This window comes from Pelophylax lessonae (genome assembly GCF_965119305.1).
Source record: "Pelophylax lessonae genome assembly, chromosome: 2".
Lineage (NCBI taxonomy): Eukaryota > Metazoa > Chordata > Amphibia > Anura > Ranidae > Pelophylax > Pelophylax lessonae.
The window spans coordinates 41,157,362-41,181,529 of record NC_138769.1 but is presented as its reverse complement, the minus strand read 5'-3'; the positions used below and the strand labels follow the sequence as shown (position 1 = coordinate 41,181,529).

At 45.3% G+C, this 24,168-nt stretch overlaps 1 protein-coding gene across 1 annotated transcript in view; it reads left to right on the top strand.

Moving 5' to 3' along the window:
* GPR89B (G protein-coupled receptor 89B) overlaps positions 1-24,168 on the top strand; it is a 98,833-nt gene that overhangs the window by 40,681 nt on the left and 33,984 nt on the right. The window contains exons 8-10 of the mRNA XM_082246757.1: positions 16,022-16,131; positions 20,219-20,307; positions 21,301-21,393. Of these exons, the coding sequence (XP_082102883.1) occupies positions 16,022-16,131; positions 20,219-20,307; positions 21,301-21,393 (292 nt within the window). The remainder of the gene's footprint in view (positions 1-16,021; positions 16,132-20,218; positions 20,308-21,300; positions 21,394-24,168) is intronic.

The following is a 24,168-nucleotide window of genomic DNA, read 5'->3' as shown; positions in this document are numbered from 1 at the left end:
CAATACATGGGAGAGCAGGAAGACACCCCTAGAGATCCAGACACTGGGATCAGGTATCTGTAAAAGTTCTGGTAGAAGTTTATTAAACCACAGCGGCGTATCAGCGTGTAAGGCCTCGCAGCCCATCTTCTGCATCGCCAGATCCCAGACACGTCTATAATTATGCAAGAGACTCCCACGTGGGGAGGACCCGTGGGATCCCTTCACCCCCCGAAGGAGGTCACAGAATGGGTGGGGAACCGGGAAACCAGAGTCCGCACAGACCAAGAGACGGCACCTCAGATTGTCCTGTTTGTCCAAGTGGTAGAAATGGGAAAGCTGAGCCGCCAAGTAGTACAGGGGAAGATCGGGGACCGCGAGACCGCCCAACGAGATCGGGAGGCGGATCGTACGCGACGACAATTTGCGCCTCGCCGATCCCCAGATAAACGAGTTCCAGAGGGCCTCGAGGACCTTAAAGTAGCGGAGTGGTATATAGACCGGGCAATGCCACATAACGTACAAAATTTTAGGGAGTAGAATCATCTTGAGGAGACCTATCCGCCCCATCACCCCCAGCAGGAGCTTAGCCCACGCCTGGAGTTTAGCCTTGAACAGGGATATAACCGGTTCAATATTGAGGGAAACGTAGTCCGAAAGATCCCGAGATATATGTATACCCAGGTATTTAATCACGCTGACACGTCGAAGGGGCAAGGAGGCCTGGACAAAGGTAGGGGGAGAGGCATCCATGGGGAGAATCTGGGACTTGTCCCAATTGATACGTAAACCAGAGAACTTACCAAAGTGCTCGATGACCTGCAGAGCCGAAGCCAGGGAAGGACCAGCATCCGATAAATACAAAAGCATATCGTCAGCATACAGGCTAACCTTCTCCACCAGTGGACCAGCACGAAGCCCCTCAATACCCGGATGGGATCGAAGAGCCGCCGCCAACGGTTCCACCGCCAAGGCATAGAGTAGAGGGGAGATAGGGCACCCCTGACGTGTGCCTCTGGAGAGAGGAAACACGTCCGAGGTCCAGCCATTCGCCAGAACCCGTGCCCGAGGGGCATCGTAGAGGATAGTCAGCCACCTGATGAATCGCGGACCAAAGCCAAAGATACGCAGACAATGCCATAGATAATTCCATTCGACAGAATCAAAGGCCTTGGCCGCGTCAAGTGAGACCACCACCCGAGCTCCCAACTGGGCATGCGAGGCCTGTAGATTCATAAATAGACGTCTAGTGTTATAGGCAGTGTTTTTTGTAGGCATAAAGCCCGTCTGATCAGGGTGTATCAACGTCAGGATAACCTTATTTAGACGAATGGCCAAAACTTTTGCAAGGATTTTCACATCAGTCTGTAATAGGGAAATGGGCCTGTACGACTCAGGTTGGAGAGGGTCCTTCCCAGGCTTCGGGATCAAAACGACGAGGGCCTCACGCATAGAGTCAGGAAGGGCAGCGTCCTTAAAAATAGATCGATAGAGGGTCACCAACCTAGGAACAAGGGTAGACGAAAATTGTGTATAGAATTCCACAGGGAGCCCGTCTACGCCTGGAGCTTTGCAACGAGCGAAACTAGCTATAGCCGCCTGCACCTCCTCGGCGGAGATAGGGGCCTCAAGGGCCTCCACCTGAACCGCCGATAACTGAGGGAGGGACAGGTCAGCCAGCAGCCCATCCAGCTCGGAGGTCTCGTACGCCACCGTAGAGGAATAGGTGTCACGAAAAAACGACGCAAACATGCTGGCAACCTTGGCAGCGTCAGAAACCAGGGATCCATCCGGACCCGCTAGGGAAATGACCACCGGAGGGCGGGCATCCAGGTGCGCCAAGTGTGCCAAAAGCCTACCCGGGCGTTCTCCCTGTTCAAATATCCGCTGCTTGGCGAAAAATAATTTATGCCTAGCCCTCTCGTAACTAAGCTGTTCGGCCACCCGCGTCTGCAATTTAAGGCTCGCGAGCGCATCCGGAGTCGGTGCAAGAGCATACTGATCCTCCATAGAGGCCAAGTCCTCCAACACCTGGGCGTATGAAGCTCTAGAGTGACGTTTAAAAGTGGAGATGGCATGGGAAAGTTTCAGCCTCACATGGGACTTGAACGCATCCCACACCGTCAGGACATCCGAGGTACCGTCATTAGTCGCGAAGAACGAGTCCCATTCAGCGTCTAGAGATTCAGTGTCTGGGATTAGGCCAAGCCAGAATGGATTAAGCCGCCAGTTACTGCGCGGTGGCCTGGACAAAACATCCAGGAGCACCCAGTAAGGGGCGTGGTCAGACAGGATACGCGGGCAAAAGCCCGCTGCCTGTAGCTGAGGAGCAAGCTGTGGGGAAATAAAGATGTAATCAATGCGAGACATGGTGGCATGAGCCGCCGAGAAGCAGGAGTAAGCCCTCTTAGTAGGATACAGGTGGCGCCAGGTGTCAATCAGCGAGAACTGGGACATTACCCGACCGAAACGGGTCAGACCATTCGAAGGCCGGGCCGGGAGAGTTGAACTCACCCTATCCAGCTCGGGGTCAATGGTCATATTAAAATCACCCAGCCATACAACAGGCACAGAAGGATGGCGTGCAATAAAGTCTAAACCGGCCCCAAGGACAGCCCCAGAAAATGGGGGAGGCACATAGTAGGCCAGCAACAGAATAGAAGAACCCGCCAGTGTAGCATGTAGAAGAACATAGCGACCCTGAGGGTCGGTCTCCACCGAACAAATAGCAAAAGGGAGGGACTTAGCAACTAATATTGAGACTCCACGGGAGTAGGAACTGTACGTGGCATGATATGTCCACCCCATCCAGGGCTTCCGTAGAGCGCGAACCAAGGAGCCAGTGGCATGGGTTTCAGTTAGAACAACAATATCTGCAGCTTGGGCTTTCAAAAAAGTAAAGAGGGCCGTACGTTTGATTTTGTCCCTAATGCCACGAACATTCCAAACTAGCAATTTCAACGGGGCCATGGAGGTAGGTAAAAAAATGGCACCAGGATAGAAAGGTTCAGTGGAGACCGAGCCTGCAGAGAGGTACAGACTGAGACATGGCAAGAAAACATAGAAAAATGGCAGCATTGCAATATCATAAGGAACAGCACACAATAAACATTCTGTAAATAAACAACCCTAACCCACCCAGCTCTACACCAACCCCAACTTGTGCGAGCATACATCCCCGAACAGAAAAACCCAACAGTACCCACATTGAAACAGAGGGAGCACCAGCTGCAGCGGAGACCCGAAAGGGGCCCGCACACACACAGCCAGGACACCAGACATAGTATAGCAATAAACACAATCAAATTTGCAATCTGGGCACAGCGTAACGAGGGGGCAAACATCCTCTGAAGAGCAAAAGAGTTCCTGTAGTAGTGCCAGCAAGCAGCCCCCACAAGACAGGACATCTGGGGGGCCGAGCCGGCGGAGCAAAACAAAGGGAGAGCATACGGCAGTCTGTAAAAATATTTCCACGGTGCACATGGTGAATAAACGGTGTCCAGAACAGGGGGAGAAGGAAGAACAGGGGGGGGGGGGGGGGACAGAGTGTCACAAAAAGGAGGGCAAATCCGCAGCAGTTCCTCACGTCTTGAGTAGGGATGGATGGAGCAGGGGATCAGGGTCAACAGTGACGGAGGGGCAGCATAAAAAATAGGTGGCTCACAGGGCAAATATGGGCAGTAAGGTGGGCACAGCAGGAAAGGTGACTGCGGACAAAAGTGTACTCACGCACTAGGCAGGTCTCAGTCTATCCAACCATGCCACAGCCTCTTCAGGATCCTCGAAAAAATGCACCCGGTCCTCGCCCACCACACGGAGCCTGGCAGGGAACAACATAGCATATTTCAGGTTTTGGGCGCGCAGTCTCCGCTTGATATCTGTAAACTTGCCTCTGCGACGCTGGACCTCTGCAGAAAAATCCGGGAATGCGAGCACCTGGCTGTTGAGGTGGGGAATGTTGCCCTTATCCCGGGCCAAACGTAAGATGGCATCCCGGTCCCGGTAGTTGAGGAATTTAGCTATGAACACCCTGGCGGGCGCTCCCGGAGGTGGCGACTTGGATGGCACCCGATGAGCCCGTTCAACCACGAAGGATTGGGAGAATGCTTCCCGGCCATAGGTGGTCACCAGGAGATCCTCAAGGAACGTGGCAGGGGAGGCCCCCTCAGCACCCTCAGGCAGGCCCACGAAGCGCAAGTTGTTTCGGCGCATCCGATTCTCAAGATCGTCCTGCTTAGAGAGCAACAAGGATATATGGCGTTCTGCCTGGTCAGAGGAGGCCTGCAGGGGGGGGACCGCATCCTCCACGCGGCCTAAGCGGTGCTCGGTTTCGGACACCCGGTCTCGCAGTTTCTGGAAATCCTGACGGAGGAGGGAAACATCAATTTTAACTTCCTCTATGCGAGCCGTCAGGGTCGCCTGGCAGGTGGATATGGCGTCAAGCACTTGTGCCAGATCAGCCGTGGATGCAGCCGGAGTGGTGGATGAGGCCGCGCCATTTTCCAGCGGGGCCTCCTTGTCCTTGTGCCGGAATTTGTCCAGCTTCGCAGCGGCCTCCGACTTCTGCCGGGGGGGAGACATACCACCGCGGGATCCGGGAGCAGGTAGGGGTCAGGAAGAGATGAGTTCTGGACTCAGCGATGAATCAGGATCGATAATTCAGGATAATGCCGGAGGAGCTCTCGTGCAATGCGACCTACTCCATTGCTCTCCAGGCCACGCCCCGGGACTTTGTTTTTAAATTGTAATTTAAAAAAAGTACATTTTATTTATAGAAAAAATATATATAAAAGTCAAGTATAAAAACTCCGGTCTCTATACATACAAAGGAATGCAGCCTCACACAAATAGGCATATAAAGCATCAATGTATATCAAGCAAATTATTATGGCAAGCCGCAAAAAAAGTTTCCAACGCGTTTCATTTATCAAGTGATCTTCATTAGGGTTGGGAGGTGAAGGTGCCTAAACAGAAAAGTATAATATGGAAATATATAGAAAAATACATACTATCTATCAATTTTATATAACAAACCGTGTTTGCATGGCCAAAGGTGCAAATGACTTACACAAAATGCCAGAGTATGCGATATAGACTATTTAGAAGTTGCCCATGTGAACCCCCACGTCCGTAATGGTTTGGTCCAAGGTCCACAAAGAGTTGAAATTGATTGTCACAGAAAAGTGAACTTATCCTTTAACTTTTTACAAGAGTGCTCCTGACCCTGATTGGAAGCAGTGACCTGCAGAGGTCCAATCAGAATCAGACTAGACCACAGGTGTCAAACTGGCGGCCCTCCAGCTGTTGCTGGAACTACAAGTCCCATGATGCATTTCAAGGCTGACAGTTACAAGCATGACTCCCACAGGCAGTGCAACAGCAACTGCAACAGCTGGAGAGCCACAGTTTGACACCCCTGGACTAAACCTATCCCTCTCCAATCAGAAAGTCTCATGCTCCCTGCTGATTTGTGAGCTCTGGCATTGATCTAGCAGGGGTCACAAACATGGAACTGCACCTGAGCACCACTAACTGAAAATACTGTTTTTTTTTTCATTTTTAATATTCAAAGTAAATTCACCCATCCATCCATGTCTCCTTTCTTTATTTCTGTTTAGAAATCACTTTGAAAAACAACCCCCTAGCATGTCTGGCCATGACCATCTTGAGTAAGGGCAGATGATTCCTGTACCATTTACTTCCTGGAATCCATTTGCCCTTAGCTCAGGCTTGCAGGAAGGAGGGTGTGATTAGTTAAGAAAGCCCCTCCTTTCATGAAGACTCCTGTGATGTATGACATCATTTTGGCCTAGACCAGAAACCAGGAAGCAACTGAAGAAATGTAAAAAAAAAAAAAAAAAGAAAAAATTAAAACAAGTAAATAATAATAATATACCTTCCTATCTATTTACTATGCAGCATAGGGGCCCTTTCACAAAGTTTTTTAATTTAAAAAAAAAAAAAAGCTAAAAAAATGCATGGAAAATGCAATCCTATAGGATTGCTTATTTCATGTTTGGTGCATGTTAAGTCCTGCATGCTTGCTTCATGTTTGGTGCATGTTAACCACTTGCCGACTGCCTAACGCCGATCTACGTCGGCGGTCAGCCTCTCACAGGCAAAGTGACGTAGGGCTACGTCACTAGCTTGTGAGGGTCTAGGGAGCGAGCGCGCGCCCCCGGAGGCGCGCTCCCGCGTGGTCACGGACCCCCCCGCGCGTGTGACCAGCGGACCCGATGTCCGCCGGTCACTCGGCGATCGGCGGGGGAGAGGGAGAATGTCAGGCAGCTTGTGTAAACAAGCTGCCTGTCATTCTCCTCGCTGTAAAGACACTGATAAAACGGATCTAGTATGTAGATCCGTTGATCAGTGTCCTTACAGCTCAACCCACAGCCAATCACAGTAGAAAGCACGCCCCTAGGGATACACACAGCCCCTCCCTCCCAAATAAAGTTAACCCCTTCACAACCAGTGTATTTTTACAGTAACAGTGCATATGTATAGCACTGATTACTGTAGAAATGTCACTGGTAACCCCAAAAGTGTCACAAATGTCAGTCAAGGGTCCGATCTGTCCGCCCCAATGTCGCAGTACCGCAAAAAAAATCGCAGATCGCCGCCATTACGCGTTAAAAAAAAAACAACAAAAATGACAAAAATCTTTCCCTTTGTTAGTAAACGTGATAACTTTTGCGCAAACCAATCAAAATACGCTTTTTGCGATTTTTTTTTTACCAAACATATGTAGCATAAAACAAATTGGCCGAAAATTTTAAAAAATTTTGATTTTTACTTTTTTTTTGGGGGGAATTTCATATAAAAAAATGTGAAAAATATTGTTATTTTTGCAAAATTGACGCCCTTTTTTTGTTTATAGCGTGTGATCAAAAAATCGCACAGGTGATCAAATACCACCAAAAGAAAGCTCTGTTTGTGGGAAAAAAAGGACGTCAAATTCGTTTAGGTACAGCGTCGCACGACCGCGCAATTGTCCGTTAAAGTCACGCAGTGCCGAATCGCAAAATACCCCCTGGTCAGGAAGGGGGTAAAATCTTCCGGGGCTTAAGTGGTTAAAATACTGCACCAAAAACGCACCTCTCCGTTGAAATGAATGGAAAACGCCAGGCCGGGAGTGACGCTCACTGGAGAGGTGATGCTGGCTTGTGAAGAACTGGGATGCTAAATGTAGTTAAATACAGAAACATAAATGGAAAACTGGACTTTTACAGTATTGCCCCTCTCTTTCCCCCCTTCAGTGAAACTCAAAATAGAAAATTATATCATAAAAATTCTTGCTTTATTCAATCGTAGAAAAAAACTTTTTTTAAAATCCGGGTCACAGACCACGTTAAAAAATCGAATCCAACAGGTGATGATATTGTACACCATAATAGATAATTACTTCCCCCCCCCCCTTACTCAAGGAGTTCCCCCCTTTTTTTCCCCAAATCAGTGTAACCAGAATGTGGAGGGAACGGAAAACTCCTCCCAACGTGTTTCGCCTTATGGCTTCTTAAGGGGTGTTCGTAAAGAGGGTTCAGGTGAGTTAAAAATTGAATTCTAATCTCAGAGAAGGGTTAAGGTAGTCGCTTCAGTTCGGTCAGGTGATCTCCCAATGACCAAAGGATCAGAGTGGGGTGAGTCTGTACCTGAAGAGAGGGGAGGCCCGCCCAAACCAGGCATCCAACCAAAGCATGATCTTGTAAAGCAGGGGTGTCAAACTCGATTTCATCATGGGCCACATCAGCACTATGGTTGCCCTCAATGGGCCGGTTCTATCTGTAAGACTAGGTGTCCAGAGCACCCCACCCCCCCTTACATCAGATGTCAAGAGCTCCCCCCCCCCCCATCATCAGAAGTCATGAGTCCCCCACACTCCCTCACATCACAGCGCACCCCCTTACCATGTGCTGCTGCCAGTAAGAAGCTAGGGGTAGAGTTGCGAAGCAGAAAGTGCAGGGTCTGGAGGAGGACCAGAGGAAGGCTGGATTCAGCTGCCAGAGTCTGCTGAAGACTTAGACCGGAGGGGGCGCCAGGGCACAGAGAGGTGCAGGATCTCTAGGAGCAGTTCTGTCCACCTCTTTGCTACTGACTGCTGAGACGGTGTGGGGAATTGGACATGAGCCTCTGTGCGGCTCACAGAGAAGCGCAAGATCTGGCAGAGGAGTTCTGTCCTCCTCTCTGCTGCCAACTGCTAAAACATGGTGGGGACAGAGATGAGGGGGTGCCGTAGCTGCAGGAGAGGTGTGAGGGCAAAATAAAATAGCTTGGTGGGCCGGGTTTTGCCCCCGGGCCTTGTGTTTGACACCCGTGTTGTAAAGAATGTGAATGTGACATCATTATATACTTTATGGTGAATGCGGAAATAGCTCCACATACATGCAAGCATACATACATACATAAATACATGCTCAGAACCGCAGGATTATGACGAGTTTTATTCTAATTCTATAAAGTCCCGTCTATTGGTGTTCTTCCATTTGCTGCAGTCTTTCCATTCATTTTGTACCGTCCTGTTTGAACTTTGGTTGCGGAGTTTGAGATACTGATATCTTCATTGCAAAGGTTACCATTAGTATCTTATCTTTCTCCTTCTTACTCATTCCCTGACAGAGATAAATAAGTGTTCTCACCAAATTTACAGTCTCTGACCTTATAGAAGGAACATTTGGGACATAACATTTAAAGTAAAAGGAAACCTTCTTGATAAATGTTTCTTTTATTGCATAACAATTGTTATTACACCTTTATAGATCCGTATCTTCATGAACAGTTTACTTCCGATTATTCCTAAATTTCTATATCTGAACAATTTAACAAAAGGAAACCCGGAGGGGAGGAGGGGTATAGAGAGAGCCTGCAGTTCCATAGCTGTGCAGAGGAGGGCACTGTTCGTCCCTGCAGAAGATTGAGGGCTGGGAGTTTACATATCTAATAATAGCAATTTTTGTTGAAAAAGTCTTAAAGTGTATCATGAAGACAAAAATTTTTTAGTTTGGAATAGAATGTGGTTGGAACCTCTGCCGCGTGTTTACTGCTAAGTAGAGCTGCACGATTAATTGTTAAATCGCGATCTAGATTCAATCCCCCTCACAATCTTAATCCGGCATTTCCACAATTCAGTGCAGAGCCGTACTCTGCTCACAGCTGACAGCTGTCAAAACAATAAAAAATCTGCCAAAAGTTTATCACAACATTGCTCAGCGCTGAGATAAAAAGAAACATTGTATCATTTGGTTCTTTTAGATCAAAGGGATGAACTTGAGTCTGTAAATGAGGTCAGTTTAACTTCTTAAAGAGGAACTGCAGTCTGCTCACATAATTTGTAATAAAAACATATTTGCCGTTCTGAAGCTTCTCTCCGACCACATTACATTTTATTTTATATATACTGCGATTCTGTACTTGCCAAATATGCTGCAGAAATCTCCCTCCACTAAGTCTGGCTGCAGCCATTTTAACTGTGGGTAGCTGAAGCTGCTGACTGTTCACTTCCTTGATTTACACAGACACACACACACACACACACACACACACACACACACACACACACACACACACACACACACACACACACACACACACACACACACACACACACACACACACACCTACATACATACATACATACACACACACATACATACACACACACACATACATACATACATACACACACATATATACATACACGCACATACATATATACATACACACACACGCACACACATACACACACACACACACATATATATATATATATATATATATATATATACAGACAGACACACACACATATATAAAGACAGACAGACACACTCACACCACTGCTTGCCTACACATTTCTCCTCTCTTAAATACTCATGGATCTCGGCAGTCTCCTGTTATCTCTGCCCTCATCCAGCCCCCTCCAGCTCTGCAGCTCTTCTTTGACTCTCCTATGACTCATCCCTCCTCCCTTACTTGCAAACTCTCACGGCCGTTTTCCCCGCTTACCGGAGCCGTTAGTAGCAGGGAAAATCATCCGATCCCCTGTACGGATGGGCAGGAACTCAAGTGAAGGCAAGATGGCCCCCACTCCACTCTATGCTCTTGGAGGACCTAAGCGACGTCAAACATCACTTCCACCCAATAGCCTTAAAGGTGGAATTTTTTTAAATTTTTTTTTATTGCTTTTAAGTGTAGATATGAGATGTGAGGTCTTTTTAACCCCAGATCTCACATTAAAGAGGTCCTGTCCTGCTTATTTCTATTACAAGGGATGTTTACATTCCTTGTAACAGGAATAGGGTCCCTTTCTCACGGGGCGAATCCGCTCGGTAGACTCTGCTAGCTTAGCGGGGGAATCGCTCCGTTGATCCCCGCTGAGCAGGTGGATGACAAGTCCGTCTCCAATCACTGTACAGACACAGACCTCTCAGAGTCCCGCTCTCTTCTATAGGGAGATTGGATGAAAATGGACAGCATGTCCGTTTTCATCGGATGCGACCCACTGGACGGATGGCGAACATATCGCCATCCGTCTGTTTTCAGTGGATCTTGTCGGATCGGATGACAGACGGGTGTCAGCGGACACATCTCTGCTGACATCCACCTCTCCATAGAGGAGAATGGGTGGCCCGATCAGGTCCGCCTGAAAAACGGAGAGGCGGACCTAATTGGTCCTATCCTGTGAAAGGGGCCTAAAACTGATCAAATTTTTATTTATTTTTTTATAGGGACAGTATGAAATGAAAAGTAAAATAAGTAAAAAAAATATATATATATAAAGCGCCCCGTCCCTCCGAGCTCGTGCGCAGAGGTGAACGCATACGTAAGTCGCCTACATATGTAAACAGTGTTCAAACCACACATGTGAGGTATCCCTGCGATCGTTCGAGTGAGAGCAATAATTCTAGCACTAGACCTCCTCTGTAACTGTAAACTGGTAAACCTGTAGACATTTTTAAATCATTGCTTTTGGAGATTTTTAAGTACCAATGTTTGTCGCCATTCCACGAGCATGCGCAATTTTAAAGCATGACATGTTGGGTATCAATTTACTCGACGTAACATTATCTTTCACATTATTGAACACAAATTTGGTTAACTTTACTGTTTTACTTATTTTTTTAATTTAAAAAAATGTATTTCTTCCCCAAAAGAATTGCGTTTTGTAAGACCGCTTCGCAAATACAGATTTTGAAATGGAAACAACAAATGACAGAAATAGGCCTGGTTCTTAAAGTGATTGTAAAGTCTCGTTTTTAAAAACATAAAAAATAACAAACCTGTTATAATTACCTCCTCTGTTCAGTTGGTTTTGCACAGAGCAGCCCGGATCTCCTCTTCTCAGGCTCCTCATTTCTGCTCCTGGCCCCTCCCTCCTACCGAGTGTCCCCAGAGCAAACAGCTTGCTATTGGGGCACCCAAGCCGAGCTGAATCTCTGTGTGTCCATTCAGACATGGAGCTGCTGTTCGACCCTGCCCCCTCTCTCTTCTGATTGGCTCGCTGACTTTGATTGACAGCTGCGGGAGCCAATAGCACCACAAATATATCTCAGCCATTCAGCAGGGAGAGTCCCAGGAAGGCCGAGGGACTCGTGGACATTGCTGGACAGAGATGGGGCTCAGGTAAGTATTAGGGGGTGCTGGGGAGGCTGCTTCACACAGGAGGCTTTTTAATCTTAATGCGTAGAATGTATTAAGATAAAAAACTTTTCTGACTTTACAACTCCTTTAAGTGGTTAATTGTGTGTGTGTAAGCGTAAGCTGATAAAACCATGCTAAAGTTTTTGTGCAGCTTTCGTTTAAACATATTCCTCAAAAGCCACAAAGAATAATAATTCACTTTATGCGCCTTTGCACACCCAGATGTTACCTTGTAAAAAAACAATGACATCATCACTGTGCTGTACATAGCCTTTGCAGTGAGCAGAGCTGTGGGAGGGGCCCAACAAGCTCCACCTACTACAAGCTGCCTGCAGAAAACTACAGAAGGGGGCGGAGACAAGATATGTCACCCTGCACAAGGTAAGAGTGCAGCAGTGACCGGTCTTTATTAGAGGAAGTTGATGAGAACATCATAAATAGTGTTGTTTCTGGTTTTGCGGATTTTGTATTTCTGGCAAACATTATGTTACAAGTCAGAATCCCACCTTAAGGGCTTTCTTAGCACCTGTCGCCCCTTGATCCGTGGTGGACCGCTTTACAGAGGGCAATTGATGGGCATTGAGGAGGCAATATATCACCTTCGAATGCCTGTTTTAACCTAAAAATGTCGGAACCAATGCGCCGCATCTATTGCAGGGCAGTTGTGGAGTGGCCCCAGTACTGCCTGCTGAATGCGACATGAGTTTAATTTTTTGTACAGACCTGGGCGGCTGCATATATTTGTTTAGATGGGTGGTTAAGGTGAAAGTGGGGGGTGGATAGGGGGGGGTTGTCCCCAACCACCTGCTTGTACCACCCCCTGGCCGCATGTCTAAATGAGCCCTGATTGAATCCAGTGAGCAGTGTTGGCGCTGTACCCAGTCCTACCTGCCATGTATCACTGACTTAGCTGCAGCTGCTGCTATTAATAGTCCACTTATCGATTGTCTCGCTTATTGTTCTCTGCTTCCTTTTTCCATGATTTATTCATTAGCTGGAATTATAAATTTCATTTTATTTTCCCGCAATCTAATTTATTTCAAGTTTATTAGATATTTTTGGGCAATTTGCCAAATCTTAGTTCCTGTTTCCCACTATATGAAGCAGTTTAAAGGGTCAGTCCACCCTAAAGGGATGATTTTTTTAATACACTATATAGCCCAAGGATTGTGGGCACATTATCATCACACCTACCTATATACCCAAAAGTATGTGAACGCCTCGAGTTCAGGTGGTTCCAGTGAAGGGTACTGGTAATACTACAACATAAAAAGTTATTGTGAACAATTGTCCGTTTCCAACCTTGTGGTAACAGTTTGGTGAAGGTCCTTTTCTATTCCAGCTTGATTGTCCCCTGTGTTCAAAGGCAGATCCATAAAGACAACTCAACCTCAACCCTACTAAACACCATCCATAAAGACATGGTTTGATGAGTTTCGGTGTGTAGCAACTTGGGAAGCCTTCACAGAGCTCTGGCTTCAACCCTACTGAACACCATCCATAAAGACATGGTTTGATTAGTTTCGGTGTATAGGAACTTGGGAAGCCTTCACAGAGCCCTGGCCTCAACCATACTGAACACCATCCATAAAGACATGGTTTGATTAGTTTTGCTGTATAGGAGCTTGGGAAGCCTTCACAGAGCCCTGGCCTCAACCATACTGAACACCATCCATAAAGACATGGTTTGATTCGTTTTGGTGTATAGGAACTTGGGAAGCCTTCACAGAGCCTTGGCCTCAACCCTACTGAACACCATCCATAAAGACATGGTTTGATTAGTTTCGGTGTATAGGAACTTGGGAAGCCTTCACAGAGCCTTGGCCTCAACCCTACTGAACACCATCCATAAAGACATGGTTTGATTAGTTTCGGTGTATAGGAACTTGGGAAGCCTTCACAGAGCCCTGGCCTCAACCCTACTGAACACCATCCATAAAGACATGGTTTGATTAGTTTCAGTGTGTAGGAAGTTGGGAAGCCTTCACAGAGCCCTGGCCTCAACACTACTGAACACCATCCATAAAAACATGGTTTGATGGGTGTGGTGTGGAGAAATTTGGGTGGCTTTCATAGAGCCCTGACCTCTACCCTACTGAATACCACCCATTAAGACATGGTTTGATGATTTTGGTGTGGAGGAACTTGGGTGGCCTTCACAGAGCCATGACCTCAACCCTACTATACACCATCTATAAAGACATGGTTTGATGAGTTTGGTGTGGAGGAACTCCTGTAACCTGCACATAGCCCAGACTTCAACCCTAATTAACACTTTGGGATGAATTAGAACTCCAAATGTGGCTCAGGTCTTCTTATCCAACATCAGTACCTGACCTTACAAATGTTTGGCTGGATGGGCACTAATCCTCATACTCCAAGACACACTCCAAATTTTTATGGAAAGACTTCCTAGAAGAGTGGAATCTGTTATAGCCACAAAGGAAGGCTAACTTCATATTAATGTCCATGGTTTTGTGATGGAATTTCCAACAAGCTGATAGAGATGTGATGGTGAGGTGTTCACATATTCTTGGCCATACAGTGTAGGTACAGTCCAGTGTGTTTAATGACCTGCTGGTTTCCTGTGTCTTTTGGGGTGTCTATTTCTAAGATCTCTCTCATGGTTTCTGACTCTATTCAGAAGTTTTGGAAGTTTTGTGTGCTCTCCAGTATGGGATAGTAGGACTCTCTCATATTGGGCACAGCAGGTGTATAGACCAGGAAACAAGACTCTCTTGCTGAGTCCATGAGTTGAAGGAAAGAAAATTAATAAATTCCCTCATCAGTGTTGATGGAGAAATCCTTCCCGCTGCACTAAATACAATGATCACTACCCATTTGGGGTGCTCAGGGGGGTTGGGGGTGGCCCTATTAGAGAACGACCATGAGCGACCCCATCTTATAAGTATTAATGCTATTCGTATATTTGGATTGCTTAATGCTGTAATGGCTTTTCTTCATGGGCATGAAGTTAGATTGCATAACTGCACCTATGTACTACTGGCCATAATATCAATGTTTTATGAGTTTGCTTTCCTCTGTTATTTTTACTATTTGAAATAATCTTAATAAAAACTATTTAACAAGAAAATACAATGATCACTGCAGATGGCTTTGATTGCAGACAATGATCGTTCTAGAAAAACTTGACAGGCTGGTTGTACTGATAGATCGACTTTAGTACAACCAGCCTGCCCATAGATGGATTGAAATTCAGCCGTTCCCTGCTGAACTGGACGAATGTTGATCCGCCTATGGCCAGCCTTAAGCCTCGTACACACGCTTCAAGATTCGGCAGGGAATTTTCATCCGACGACCGATCTTTTCGGCTTGTTAGTATGATGCTTCCGACAACCGACTCCAACTTTTCGGCCGAAAAAAATCTGGTGTGCAGGCTATAAAATTTTTGTCCTCTGTCAAAACACGTCCGATTTTCGTGCAGTCAGTACAGATTTCGACAGGGAAAAATCTTTTGAGCAAGACTGGGCATGCTCAGAGAAGAAAGAACACAAAGAAAGCAATCCAACACATGACATCACTTCTGAAGTAGAATTCTGGCGGTCGACAAAATTCGTGTGCAGTCTAGGCACATTCCAACCAACAAAACACCACTCTGGACAAAAGACGGACAACCGGTCAGCGGAAATGCGTTACGTGTGTACTAGGCTTTACTCTCTGGAGAGGTCTAGCTGAGAGCCAGTAGGAGGCACACACCATTGTTTCCACACACAGAGCAAGGATCTTTATCTACAGTATTCTGGCAAGGGACAGGCTTTTCTACTCAGGCTGTGGCTGCTACCTAAAGAAAACAAACTATAAGAGCCCATTCACACTAGCACGACTTGTGAGGCGACTTGTGTAGCCCCAGGTAGCTTGACATAACAAAAGCAATGTTAATCAATCAGTGCCGTCTTAATTGGCACTACTGAAGTCGCTCCGACTTCAGAAAAGGGTCCTGTACTACTTTGAGGCGACCTGTGATCCGACTGTCCCATATACTTCAATGGGAGTCGCCTCCTTATCTTAATTGACACGACTTGTTATCAGACTTTCCAGGAAGAAGAAAGAGATTAGCCAGGCATTCCCCACAGACAAAGTCGCCTGTCTCTTCAAAGTAGTGCACAAGTCTCTTCCAAGTCTCTTCCAAGTCTCTAAACAAGTCTCTTCAAGTCACGGGGCGACTTTCTGGTAGTGGTAGTGTGAACCGGCTCTAAGACTTTGCACACCTTTTGTTTTGATGCACCTGGAAAATATTCACTCAACTATTTTAGGAATGTTAGTTTTCCAAAATTATGTGGAGGGTGGATGTGTGGCCAGTGTACCGGCAGACGGTACTTCTTTGAACACCACAGAATCACTCTAACAGAGGCTGTTAATTAATGTATGATAATGTTACCTGTCTTTATAGGATAGCAACGGTGCGAAGGAATATGTTCCAGAAGGGAGAGGTGCACAGCCGTCCTGGTGGATTCTGGGGGATGATAAAGAGTGTCACATCTTCAGCACCTGGAAGTGAAAGTATCCTAAAATGCTGTTAATCTGGCTGGTTGAATCTAGGAGATGGCCAAGACATCTAATATATTGCAACAATAATGCAAATCCTGTAAAGCAACTTCTTCACTAGGGTAAAAGAATTAAATTATGAGCACCTATAGAAGAAAAAAAAGACGTGTAAAGTAACCCCGTTAGGGTAGCTAAAAGTCCTAAAAAAGTTGCACAGCAAGAGGAGAGGTATTACAGCCCTCCTCTCCAGCACCACTGTCTCTTACGTTCTTTCCATTAAAGCACTGCAGCCTTTGCCAGTCTCTTCAGCGTTCAACATTTTTGGCAGTTTGATTCCTTTGACCCCTGCTGCATACAGTGGTTCCTTTCTCCAACCCCTAGGGCAGTAATGGTGAACCTTGGCACCCCAGATGTTTTGGAACTACATTTCCCATGATGCTCCTGCACTTTGCAGTGTAGTTGAGCATCATGGGAAATGTAGTTCCAAAACATCTGGGGTGCCAAGGTTCGCCATCACTGCTCTAGGTCAACACGACTCAATAGTGACGTGGAGGTCAGAGGATGGAAACATGGTGCACGGCGGGGGACATAGGCATCCAACTTTCCTGGAAGTTTTGAATGCTAAATATAATTCGGGGGAACCTGCAGTGGAGTGAAAGTAGGAGACACTGGCCACCAGGGAGTTGAGTGTAGTACCTCTTCTACTGCAGGGCACCTTTGCCCAGGATTTTTTCTTTAACAAGATAACTTACCTTTCCACTGAGATCTTCGCTCTCAAGTATTACAGGCCCCACTGGTATCCCAACACTTCTGGGTAAGTCGGATGCCTAGGCCATTGGTGTGCACTTTAGTTTCTCCCACTGACTGTTATACCATTCCAAGAGACAGATTAGTGACCATGTGGGAGGAACCTTAGCATTATCCTACACACCCAGAAGTTGTGCATTTCAGCTGTGTGGGGAGCTCTTCGAAAGAGTGTCTATTTGACTTCATGCCGATGGAAAAGGAAAATATGAAACCCCATTTTTTTTTTTTGGGGGGGGGGGGGGGGGGGGTCTGGTAAATAAATTCATCAAAACGTATTTTTATTAGGGTTGCACCGATAACGAGTATTTTCACGAGTGCTCGTATTCCTGAAAATGCTTCGATACCCGAAACCAATACTTTTGCGGTGCAATTTGAGCCCATACAAAATCAATGGTCTCAAACTGCACTGCAAAGAAGCGCATGCAGTGCGATTCCTATCCAAATTAGGGATCGACCAATATCGTTTTTATTCAGGGCCGATACCAATTTTTCCGCCCACACTTTAGGCCGGTAGCCGATATTAGGTGCCGATATTCTGTACATTTAAAGTTTTTGTTTTTTTTTTACTGTCCTTTTTAATTTTTTTTTTTGATCGCTTTTATTGCTGTCACAAGGAATGTAAACATCCCTTTTGACAGTAATAGGCAGTTACAGGTGGTACTTATGGAGGAATCTGTGATCTTTAAGACCCCAAATCCCTCCACTGCACTTAAAAGCATTAAAAATGCCATGTTTGGCTGTTTTAAATACTGTCTTTTTTTTTTTTTTTTTTTTTTAAATCTGGCACCTTTAAGGCTCCAGTAACCAGAAGTGATGTCATGACATTGCTTCCAGGTTACTAGATCCGAGACCCCATCAGTGCCAATCTGGCTTTGTTCGGGTCTTCGGACATGCCGACTGGTCGCTTAGGCCTCCCGGTGGGACGGTAAACCCGGGCGGAGCGGTGGGAGGGGGGGGGAGACTTCCCTTCCCGCTGCTTGTAATAACTGATTAGCCACATCAGTTGTTGTTATTACAAGAAAGCCGATCGTCAGGGTGATGCCTGTAACTGCAGGCATTGCTCCGGTACATCCACTTGAAGCAATATCGGCAAGTTTGTGACCGATACTTCAAAAAAAGTGAATATCGGCCCCTGATAATAGGCCCCAACGATAATCGGTCGATCCCTTATCCAAATCGAATGCGGTTTCCCGTATTTCTCTTGTGTGATCCCAGGCTTGTCTTAGGTATTTCATCCTGGGTTTACACAGGAGCGGCCTTGGCGCTGCAAAGGTATCAGTACTTGTTATTTGTGCAACCCTAATTTTTATTGAACTCACTAACCAATTAAAACAACTGTTGAGCTACAAATATCATTCAGTAACCACTCAGGCTTTTTGACATGATGATTTCTCCCACCCATGATATCTTTTCCCACCCAAAGTGAAATATAATTTTTGGGCAAGGTTGCCTTTCAAAGTTTATGAAGTAGGGACTGTCTAAGCTTCTCTCCAAACCAGTGATTGTCAATTCATGTCGTATAGACTGGGGACATAGTAGGGGAAAGTATGGTCAGAGTCTGCAGACATACTAGGGGAAAGGGTGGCCAGAGAGAGTGGACAACTTGAAGAAAAGATAGTCAAAGAGTATGAACATACAAGAGGAAATAATGGTCAGAGACTGCAGACATACTAGAGGAGATGATGGTCAGAGAATGCTGACATACTAGAGGGAATGATGGTCAGAGACTACAGACATACGAGAGGAGATGATGGTCAGAGACTGCAGACATACGAGAGGAGATGATGGTCAGAGACTGCAGACATACGAGAGGAGATGATGGACAGAGACTGCAGACATACTGGAGGAGATGATGGTCAGAGACTGCAGACATATGAGAGGAGATGATGGTCAGAGACTGCAGACATACGAGAGGAGATCATGGTCAGAGACTGCAGACATACGAGAGGAGATGATGGTCAGAGACTGCAGACATACGAGAGGAGATGATGGTCAGAGACTGCAGACATACGAGAGGAGATGATGGTCAGAGACTGCAGACATACTGGAGGAGATGATGGTCAGAGACTACAGACATATGAGAGGAGATGATGGTCAGAGACTGCAAACATACTGGAGGAGATGATGGTCAGAGACTGCAGACATACGAGAGGAGATGATGGTCAGAGACTGCAGACATATGAGAGGAGATGATGGTCAGAGACTGCAGACATACTGGAGGAGATGATGGTCAGAGACTGCAGACATATGAGAGGAGATGATGGTCAGAGACTGCAGACATACGAGAGGAGATGATGGTCAGAGACTGCAGACATACTGGAGGAGATGATGGTCAGAGACTGCAGACATATGAGAGGAGATAATGGTCAGAGACTGCAGAAATACTGAAAGAAAAGATTATCAGAAGCTACAGACATACCAGAGGTAATGATGGTCAGAAATTGTGGACATACTAGAGGAAATGGTGGTCAAAGATTTTGAACATACTAGACTCGAGGAAAGTATGGTCAGAGAGTATGAATGTTAGAGGAAATGATGGCCAAAGACTACAGATATACTATAGGCAATGATGATTAAAGAGTGTGTACATTCAAGGAAATGATGGTTATAGACTGCAGACACACTAGAGGAATGATGGCCAGAGATTGTTAACATACTAGAGGATAAGTTGGTCAGAGACTGGGGATGTATTAGAGGAGATGATGGCCAGAGGCTGAGGACGAACTAGAAGAATGCTGGCCAGAGATTGCAAAAATACTTAAGGAAACAATGGTCAGAGATTGCTAACATACTAGAGGAAATGATGGTCAGAGACTGCGCACTACCTAGAAGTAATGATGGTCAGAGACTGCGCACTCACTAGAAGTAAGGATGGTCAGAGACTGCGCACTCACTAGAAGTAATGATGGTCAGAGACTGCGCACTCACTAGAAGAATGATGGTCAAAGAATGCAGACATACTAGCAGAATAATGATCAGAGACTGGGTACATGCTAAAGTTCGGTTCCATGAAGCTTGTAGAGATCCCTGCTATTAGCCCTTTACAAATAATTGATCCCATAACTAACTTCTAGGCTCCAAGGGTCACACAACAACTAGAAAAGGAGGGCTTCATGTGGCCCTTGGGCTATAGGTTGGACATCAGGGATCTAAGCTAACCTAAATAGTTACTAGGTTGAACTTCCTCTGGAAAGTGGCCGAGAGAGCGAATGTTTGTATTTTTGTTGATTACTCCAGGACAAATATAAAAGTCCCGAGTCCTGTTGTGTTGCTGCTTCCTTTACTCTGGCCATAGACCTCTCCCAGATCCAGCAGGAGGTGGACGCTCTGGAGGAACTGAGCCGGCAACTCTTTTTGGAGACTGTGGACCTTTATGCAACTAAGGTGAGAAGATCCTGGGGAATCGTGCCAACACAGGAACAATTCAGTTATATCCAACATCTATGTAAGACTATTATGGAATGTATGGAAGCCTTTTACATTTCAACAACATCTTGTTTTCATGTCTGTTATGTAAAGCCAAACTGTACCTAAAATCAGGGCTTTCTTTAATGCAGGGCAAAAGGGGAAGCTGCCCCGGGCCCAGTCAATGTTGTTGGGCCCAAAGCAGTTTCCCCTTCAGCCCATGCTGCCTGCAAATAGTTGATAAGTGTATTCCGGGGGGCCCCAAGAAAATGTTTTCCCAGGGTCCAATCAATATTAAAAATGGCCCTGCCTAAAATTCTTTTAAAGTTTTGCACAGAGATGGGAAGATTTAGAACTTCTGCACAGTTTTTATTGTTGCTGTGTCCCCATTGAGGAGATTCCCCCCTCACTTCCTGTCCCAATGACATGGTGTCACAAGTGACCTTCTTGGATAGGAAGTGATGAGATATCTCTCTTATACGGACCCAGCAACAACAGTGCATTTACTAGGAAGGGCGGCTAGAGGTTAGAACATCTGGGGTTTGTTTATTGCTCTCTGTGTTGTCTTGTCCTGGTGGCACCCACACCCTCTTATTTCCTTTACTGGTGCCACCAAGACAGGAAGTTAGGGGGAATCTCCCCAAGGAGAAAAGGCAACAATAAAATGTTGACAGACATTCTGATTCCTAATTAATCTATTGGATAGGAAAGGATGGCTGAAGTTTATGTTTAAAAAGGAAATCCACCTTCGCGCGAGTTTTACAGTTGAACCCCAAGATCAATAAATTGTATCTACTGTATATTTATAATTATATATGGCTTTTATCAGCACCCTGTGAATAAATGTGAAATAAATATGCAAATTGTGTAACCTCATTTGTCATCCCAACCCATTTGATATCCATCTCCTTTCTGGATTGGAGGTTGTCCTGAAGGTCTGTTCATGTGTACTATTTCATGTCTCTGTTCTAGGAAAGAATTGAATATTCTAAAACCTTCCAAGGCAAATACTTCAATTTCCTGGGCTACTTTTTCTCTATTTATTGCGTTTGGAAGATATTTATGGTAAGTGGATCCGGTCAGTGTTGCCCTTCATGTAACATTGTCTGAACTTTGCTTATCCTCTTTTAAATCAAAATATCGATGTAAAGCCTAGCTTTTGTGCTTTAAATAAATTTTAATGTCGGAAGATAGCTATATCGGTCCCCCCATATGTGCCACTTTTGAATCAGTTTGTTGGAAAAATATTGCCTGAATTCTGCAACTTGAATTATCAGTTTTTTTGTTAAGCAAACAATTTTTTGTTTGAAAAAATGAAAAAAAAAAAACTGCGCTTGGGTCTATTAAATATACAGTGCCTTCCGAAAGTATTCAGCCCCCTTGAACTTTTCGACCTTTTGCCACATTTCAGGCTTCAAACATAAAGATATAAAACTGTAATTTTTTGTGAAGAATCAACAAGTGGAACACAATCATGAAGTGGAACGAAATTTATTGGATATTTCAAACTTTTTTAACAAATAAAAAACTGAAAAATTGGGCGCCCCCTTAAATTAATACTTTGTAGCGCCACCTTTTGCTGAGATTACAGCTGTAATTCTCTTGGGGTATGTCTCTATCAGTTTTGCACATCGAGAGACTGACATTTTTGCCCATTCCTCCTTGCAAAACAGCTCGAGCTCAGTGAGGTTGGATGGAGAGCGTTTGTGAACAGCAGTTTTCAGTTCTTTCCACAGATTCTCGATTGGATTCAGGTCTGGGCTTTGACTTAGCCATTCTAACACCTGGATATGTTTATTTGTCAACCATTCCATTGTAGATTTTGCTTTATGTTTTGGATCATTGTCTTGTTGGAAGACAAATCTCCGTCCCAGTCTCAGGTCTTTTGCAGACTCCATCAGGTTTTCTTCCAGAATGGTCCTGTATTTGGCTCCATCAATCTTCCCATCAATTTTAACCATCTTCCCTGTCCCTGCTGAAGAAAAGCAGGCCCAAACCATGATGCTGCCACCACCATGTTTGACAGTGGGGATGGTGTGTTCAGGGCGATGAGCTGTGTTGCTTTTACGCCAAACATAACGTTTTGCATTGTTGCCAAAAAGTTCGATTTTGGTGTCATCTGACCAGAGCACCTTCTTCCACATGTTTGGTGTGTCTCCCAGGTGGCTTGTGGCAAACTTTAATCGACACTTTTTATGGATATCTTTAAGAAATGGCTTTCTTCTTGCCACTCTTCCATAAAGGCCAGATTTGTGTAGTATGCGACTGATTGTTGTCCTATGGACAGAGTCTCCCACCTCAGCTGTAGATCTCTGCAGTTCATCCAGAGTGATCATGGGCCTCTTGGCTGCATCTCTGATCAGTATTCTCCTTGTATGAGCTGAAAGTTTAGAGGGGCGGCCAGGTCTTCGTAGATTTGCAGTGGTCTGATACTCCTTCCATTTCAATATTATCGCTTGCACAGTGCTCCTTGGGATGTTTAAAGCTTGGGAAATCTTTTTGTATCCAAATCCGGCTTTAAACTTCTCCACAACAGTATCTCGGACCTGTCTGGTGTGTTTCTTGTTCTTCATGATGCTCTCTGCGCTTTTAACGGACCTCTGAGACTATCACAGTGCAGGTGCATTTATACGGAGACTTGATTACACACAGGTGGATTCTATTTATCATCATTAGTCATTTAGGTCAACATTGGATCATTCAGAGATCCTCACTGAACTTCTGGAGAGAGTTTGCTGCACTGAAAGTAAAGGGGCTGAATAATTTTGCACGCCCAATTTTTCAGTTTTTTATTTGTTAACAAAGTTTGAAATATCCAATAAATTTCGTTCCACTTCATGATTGTGTCCCACTTGTTGTTGATTCTTCACAAAAAATTACAGTTTTATATCTTTATGTTTGAAGCCTGAAATGTGGCAAAAGTTTGCAAAGTTCAAGGGGGCCGAATACTTTCGGAAGGCACTGTAAAACAGCTGCTGCACATATGCTGGATAAAACATAAAAACAGTATAAAACTGAAAAGCAGCGCTATATAAAAAGTCGAGGTATAGGTAGGGTCCAACTGATTGGTCTCCTTGAAGTGCCACCACCACCAGAGCGAGAGAGAGCAACCCCAATCACACTGCTGCTTACCGTCCCACTAATAAAAGAAGTCTCAAAGGTTCCATACAAATGGTACAAGGCAGATTGATCTCTCGTATATACCAGAAAAAAGCAAAAAAGAAAACCATAGTGCAACACCTAATGAACCACCATTTAATTTCTGTAAGCATTTATTTTGCATAAGAAAATAAATGGTGGTTAATTAGGTGTTGCACTATGGTTTTCTTTTTTGCTTTTTTCTGGAATATATGAGTGATCAGTCTGCCTTGTTCCATCCGTATGGAGTCGCACCTAATTGGCTTGATCCTGGAATCGCTGACGATTTCTGGACGAGCAGTTTGGTGAAACCTTTGAGCCTTCTTTTATTAGGGCAGTGTGATTGGGGTTGCTCTCTCTCTCTGGTGGTGGTGGCACTTCAAGGAGACCAATCAGCTGGACAATACCTATACCTGGACTTTTTATATAGCGCTGCTTTTCAATTTTAAACAATTTTTTTGCCTTAAAGCGACCAAAAAAAACAACAACTTCCTGACTAATGAGAGATAATACTTACCAGTCCCACCCCTGATGACTCTGATCTTTGTGCTCTTGCAGAGGAATCTTCAGCCTCCGACATGTCTGAAAGTGTTGCCCGCATTCTCCACCACAAGCTGTGGTCGCACCCACTGGCTGCTACGTCACTTTGGCTCTGCAGAGGACACAACAGTGACATAGCAGAGGATGCAGGCATCAGACACA